General features: G+C 37.7%; 1 protein-coding gene across 1 annotated transcript; it reads left to right on the forward strand.

Moving 5' to 3' along the window:
- The first annotated feature begins 3,261 nt into the window (after positions 1-3,261).
- LOC131967757 (ecto-ADP-ribosyltransferase 5-like) lies at positions 3,262-6,297 on the forward strand. The gene is made up of 3 exons (XM_059328697.1): positions 3,262-3,327; positions 4,752-4,868; positions 4,977-6,297. Exons 1-3 carry the CDS (start codon positions 3,262-3,264, stop codon positions 5,994-5,996), a joined length of 1,203 nt encoding a protein of 400 aa, XP_059184680.1. The 3' UTR covers positions 5,997-6,297.
- Positions 6,298-6,583: the final 286 nt, after the last annotated feature.

Genomic DNA, 6,583 nt, shown 5'->3' on the forward strand with positions numbered 1-6,583 from the left:
TTATGACACGGTGCTGTGACTGACTAAATGTTTCTGTTGGAAGACAACTTGTGTCAGTGTTTTGGTAGATCTGGTGAATTGTGTTAGTGTATTATTGTATTTTGGAAGTGTGTGTCTGTGTTTAGTTACACTGCGTGATTTTGACCATGAAATTAACTGTTTGGGGGATTGAGTGTATCAGGTGTGATGTGCGTTAACAGTTTTGAAAAAGTTTTTAAGGTTCTGACAAACGGGTCATAGCGGTTGTGAAAAACTGTAATGCTTAACTAATGCTTAATAGTGTGTACTCATTATAAAGTGTTACCACTTTATCATAATCATCTTGCCTCATTTCACCATGCATTATGTTTTTATTTATTCTATATCATTTTATTCTTCATACCATTTCATCTTATATGCCTCTTACATGACTTCATTACCTCTTTTATTGAGTTTAAAAAGGTTTCTGAAGAGGCGATACTCATTTTCCACCAGCAGAGGGAAGACTCGACCTGTAAATGAAAACACCTTCAGCTGCTGCTCCTCTGCATTTTCTGCATTTCATACTTAATATTGTCAAGTATATCATGTTTAATATATGCATATAAAATAAGTAGTAGTAGTACTAGTAGTAATAAAAAAAATAAAATAAATAATAATAATAACAATAATGACTAACATTTTTTTTGCTCTTCCACTTTTTGCCTATCATGTTTAATATATATATATATATATATATATATATATATATATATATATATATATATATATATGAATAAAACCTGCATTTAAAATAGTTGACCAGATCTACCAAAACACTGACACACGTTGTCTTCAACAGAAACATTGAGTCAGTCACAGCACAGAGTCATAAAAAACACTGATGAAGAACACAAACTACATCACTTTGCATGAGTCAAATCTACTTTTTTTCCTTCTTTTTTTTTTGTCCAACTCTCAGTACAGAAAGTGTTTGAGCCGTGTCAGAGCAGCTTTACACAATGTTTATAAAGAAGAAGACAGTAAATGATTTACAGTAAACACTTTACTGTACTGCAAATGAAAATGACTTACAGTAGAGTAAAGAGGAACAAAATCAGCTGTCATTCATTACTGTATTGTCAAATAGACAAAAAGAAAAAGGAGCAGAAGCTGATCAATGTAATCTTCAATCCATTAGTTTGAACATGAGGTTTTCTGTTTAGACAAACTGTGAAAACAACAGTTGAAAACTCACCAGTTAACATCTAGTGTTTGGTCTTGCTTGAGCTTGTGTGTTAAAGGAGTTAAAACTCATTTTAAATGTGTAAAATGTGTGTATTTTGTGTCAAAAGAAGCAGAATTGTGTTAATTGTGTCGCCCACACAGGCTGATGTTGGTAACTGTGTGAAGAGTTTTGAAAAAGCGATAAAAGTATTGAACAACGGGTCATAGAGGCTGTAAAAAACGGTACAGTGATTCCTCGGCTCCTTTTTCTTTTTGTATATTTGACAATACAGTAATTAATGACAGCTAAATGCTTTACTCTACTGCAAATTAAAATGACTTACAGCAGAGTAAAGTGTTTACTGTAAATCCTCATTGACCGTCTTCTTCTTTATTGAGGTGTGATTTTCACAGGAAACTGCTCACCACAAGTGTCCAGAGAAGACAGACATCTCTGTGGTCGACATCCCTGACACTCGGCATCTCACACAAATATAATCTAGACTGATAAACAGCACCACAGGTAAGAGGAAAAGATCTATTTTTAATTTGTGAGTTTTAATTTCAGGTCTCGTGTTTCTTTGTGGCCATTTTCATTGTTTTTGCATTCATTTTGTGTCTCTTTTTACTCATTTTGAGCCCTTTCTCTTTGATAACTCTTGTGAGTCTGTTTGTGTCTCTCTGCAGCTGTTCTGCTCCTCTCTTTAGTTGTTTTGTGTCTCTCTGAAGACTTATGTTTCCTTGTGGTCATTTTGTGTCTCCCTACGCTTACAGTTTGGGCCCCTGTGTTGGTGCATTCAGTAATTATCCGTCCATAGATCCAGGTCCAACTTTTCTGGACACAGAAGAGACTTTTTGGTTCTCTTCCCTCGCTGGTGTGTTTCGCAGTATATGGTCACGTTTATCTCCTAAAACAGCCTCCTTAATATCTTTCACTTCCTTAACCCTTGTGCACCCTTTCAGAAAGTACCCCACGTATTACCTTAGGTGCAAAAAATGTTCACCTCTTAAAAAGTGCTATAAAAATATTATATATAAAAATTTTTTTTCACTTTCAATGCATTAAATCTTTTGTCCAACTTCAGTCCTGATCATAACTATACAATTTACATGTATTTCTTTAATAATTTTAACCCTTTAATGCCCTTTTAGAAAAGTAAATCCACCTGTTTTAAATGAAAAAAACACAAAATATGAAATATTTTCTATATACTAAGTGCAAACTGGATTTTTTTGGGGGGGATTATTAGACCCTTTGATACGTCAATAATTAACAACAACATTGATCAAAATGCATTATTAATTTTTGAGCATTTTTGATGAACTTTTTGACGGCCAAAAGAAGTGGATTTTTAGCTGTTGGGACAAATATCTTATCTTAACTTTGTTTCGACACACCCCACTGTATGTTGAGGTGTGATTTTCACATGAAACTGCTCACAACAAGTTTCCAGAGAAGACAGACATCTCTATGGTCGACATCCCTGACACTTGGCATCTCACACAAATATAATCTAGACTGATAAGCAGCACCACAGGTAAGAGGAAAAGATCTATTTTTAATTTGTGAGTTTTAATTTCAGGTCTTATGTTTCTTTGTGGCCATTTTCATTGTTTTTGCATTCATTTTGTGTCTCTTTTTACTCATTTTGAGCCCTTTCTCTTTGATAGCTCTTGTGAGTCTGTTTGTGTCTCTCTGCAGCTGTTCTGCTCCTCTCTTTAGTTGTTTTGTGTCTCCTTGAAGTCTTATGTTTCCTTGTGGTTATTTTGTGTCTCCCTACGCTTACAGTTTGGGCCCCTGTGTTGGTGCATTCAGTAATTATCCGTCCATAGATCCAGTTACAACTTTTCTGGACACAGAAGAGACTTTTTGGTTCTCTTCCCTCGCTGGTGTGTTTCGCAGTATATGGTCACGTTTATCTCCTAAAACAGCCTCCTTAATATCTTTCACTTCCTTAATTTCGGCCTATATACAGTAAGTGCTCTCTACCCAGTTCATGTTATCCTTCTGTTCGACTCCACAGGTTCTCAGAGTATTTGATCTAACAGCTGTGTCTCCAGGGTTCTTGGTGGAAGATGATGAAGCTGGTGGTTTGGGCAGCAGTGCTGCTCACTTATGGAGTCTCTGCAGGAAATGAAATGGTAGAGTTTATACTGGATGGTTTGCTTCATTAGGGCCTCGGGGCAATCGCACCGAGCATTGGTTCCATACAGCAATATCTGAGCACTACTGTTATACTGTGGATTTTTTCTTCTTCCTCTTCCGGATGCAATTTCGTTCCACTACTAACATACTTATATATCAAATTTGATCAAGTTTGATCAGGATTGGTGTGCTATTACTTTTCTCTACTGAATACGAAATCACCCAATATTTTGCATTGAAATGAATGGGACGGCCGAAAGAAATGAGCGAAAAAGAACAACAATTGGAAATTTTCAAACGTCTACTCCTCTGGCATTATTTCACCTAGAGACTCCATTTAAACTTTAAACAGTAGACACAAGTCTTGTGTATCGGTGTATTAATCCACGTTTCGATAGGTCATATAGTTTTTTATCAATCCCTGTTCAATGACCATGATCATTTTTGGAGAAATTCTGAGGTTATAATGGGTGTGTATTGCACGGAATGTTCGTGTCAGAGTGTGTGATGTCATCGCCCAGAGTGTAGAGGGAGAGGTAAAACTGTCAAAAAATAAATTTGAAAACTGCGCTCCAGGCCGCAAATTCCACTCTACAGAAATAATTTATACATAGAAACGTAGGAAATTTAGTCTTCTCCCTGACAATCCTCTGGTAAAGCTGTCAGAGTTATAGTTCGGGCGTAGGACGCAGAGATGATCCACCAACACCACCAACAGCCTCATTGGCTCCCATATTAAAAACGCAGGAAGATTTCTGAAAAAGTAAGATGGAACAGTTTTTTTAGATCGCTCTAACAAAGCTATTTTTTTTCATTTTTCTTAAAAAAAACCCATATGTAGACGTTCAGGAAGAACTCAGGACGCTCAAGGTGAAGTCTGATCAATGATAGGTGTTATGGTTTTGCCAAAAATGCTTTCTGTTCGAGACCAGAAATTCCAGTCTGTCTATCTCTGGCTGCGAACATTCAGGTGTCAGTTAATTCTGTAGATTGCTTTGTTCTGATTGCCTTTGATCTTTGCTGTGATTACAGTTACAGATACACACACACACACGCGTAAGCGCACACACTCCTCCAGATACACATGCTTCAAACACACGCGCACACACACACGCGCACACACACACACACATTTTGAGGTTAAAGGGCATAGGTTGCTGTATAAATAAATACTTGTAAAGGAATGCTTGTTGTAGGTGTGCTCCTTGTATATTATATAGTATCATAACATTACTAGTATTAATTGTTTCTCTGAAGAGTCTCATCATAGTGTACACACACCGGCAGTAGCCCCCGTGGCCCTTTCAGAATTTCCCCAGAGGAAATTTTCTAGTTGTGACTGCTGTGCACTGACATTTGTGAGTAAGATAACCATAAAACAAGGTAATGTGTTCTCATGTTGTCTGTTTTTTCTTTGTAGAAAGCTACTGGTGCTGGAGCTGTGACTGGACCGAACAGTACCGTTCATCTGGACATGGCTCCGAATGGCTCTGTTGACGACATGTATTACGACATGGATGACGAAATGTACAAGGTGGTGATGCAATACCTGGACAATGAGAGAAACAAAAACAGCAAATTCAAAAATGCCTGTAACCGTAAAAAAATATAATGTGTTCGTAAATTGTCCGTTTTTTCTTTGAAGGACCCTGCTAGACTTGGAGCTGGAGCTGGAGCTGGAGCTGTGGTTGTAGTTCTGATTGGAGCTGGAGCTGTGATTGGAGCTGGAGCTGTGATTGGAGCTGTGGTTGGAGCTGTGATTGGATACATAATTCGAAGAAGTATTTCTCGAGCTGTATTTTCAGTTCGACCTAGGGTTGGAGCCATATCTCGAAGCAGAGTTGAATCTCTTGTAATTGGAGCTGCAGCTGTAATTGGAGCTGTAGTTGGAGCTGGAGTTGGAGCTAGAGCTGGAGCTGGAACTGTAGATGGAGCTGGAGTTGGAGCTGGAGCTGGAGCTGGAGCTGTATCTGGCATTCTGGACATGGCTCCAAACTCTGTTGACGACATGTACAAAGGCTGCAACGAAGAAATGTCCAAGGTAGCGCCACAGTACCTGCAGAAAGAGAAGGACAATAACAGCAAATTCAAGAAAGTCTGGGATGAAAAGATGGAGCTGCACAACAGGAGATTGAGGCGAGCACTCCACCCACTGAACACAGAACAGCTAGTAGCTATTAAGGCTTACACCGCTGACAGAGTATATCTGTATAAAGACTTTAATAATGCAGTTAGAAGCCAGGGCCCTCAGTACAAGACCTCGTTCGGGTTTCATGCACTTCACTTTTACCTGACCAGCGCCATTCAAGCTCTGTCTCATGAGTGTCTCACTGTCTACCGGAGAACCAACATCTACTTTCACCAAGATGTTGTCAACAAAGAGATTCGCTTCGGCTCTTTCGCTTCAACCTCACTGGATACCAGCCTCACAGGATTTGGAGACAAGTCATGTTTTGAGATCTACACCTGCATGGGAGCAGAGATCTCTAGGTATTCTTTGATTCCAAGCGAAAATGAAGTGCTGATTCCTCCTTACGAGGTCTTTAAAGTCGTCGGGATAAAGAAGAGATCTCAGCAGCCGGATCTTAAATGTGAGGTCGTCTACACACTGAATAGTACAAAGAAGTCTGTTTCCAATCTGAACTGTGCTCTTTTTAAAAAATAAGCACTCTCACGTTTTACACACAGTTAACATGTAAGATAACATTTAGGGTGCATCATTTTAAGTTCAGAGAATTATGTTTAATCAATATTAATGTAAATATGTAATTGTTGACAGTGATATTTGAACAATTCAGCAATGTCAAATTGACTTGAAAGGTTCTAGAATAGAAAGTGCTAAAAATTTAACTTAAAATTGTGTCATTGTCATAGTGGATCTCTTTTAAATGTTTGAATGAATATAAACTATTTGTTGAGTTGTATACAATAAAAGTAATACATTGTTTTATTGTGAACTGTATTTAAATTTTAATGTGTCCTAACATGTTACTATATGAAAACTGTATTTGAGAGAATAAATAAACACCCTCGTGTTCCTCAAGTTGCATCTTTGTTCAATGCTTTTACATTTACAGTATTTTATCATTTATCATGAAGATTTTTTTTTCAAAACTCTTTAAACTGTCTGCATTAAACTCACTGCAACCACCAAGAACACACACACGTCTCTGAACAGACAGAATACATTTAGAACTGCAATAATCGTGTTCAAAGCAAGGGGGTAACATTGGAGAATGTTTTGTGACAGGG

This window comes from Centropristis striata, unplaced genomic scaffold (genome assembly GCF_030273125.1).
Source record: "Centropristis striata isolate RG_2023a ecotype Rhode Island unplaced genomic scaffold, C.striata_1.0 Scaffold_26, whole genome shotgun sequence".
Taxonomy (NCBI): Eukaryota; Metazoa; Chordata; class Actinopteri; order Perciformes; family Serranidae; genus Centropristis; species Centropristis striata.

What these genes read in the sequence shown, in the direction of transcription:
- LOC131967757 (XM_059328697.1), top strand. Translation starts at nt 3,262, where the DNA reads ATGATGAAGCTGGTGGTTTGGGCAGCAGTGCTGCTCACTTATGGAGTC. An exon ending in TCTCTGCAGGAAATGAAATG is followed by an intron (nt 3,328 to 4,751) that starts GTAGAGTTTATA and finishes TTTTCTTTGTAG; the next exon opens with AAAGCTACTGGTGCTGGAGC. An exon ending in ATGACGAAATGTACAAGGTG is followed by an intron (nt 4,869 to 4,976) that starts GTGATGCAATAC and finishes TTTTCTTTGAAG; the next exon opens with GACCCTGCTAGACTTGGAGC.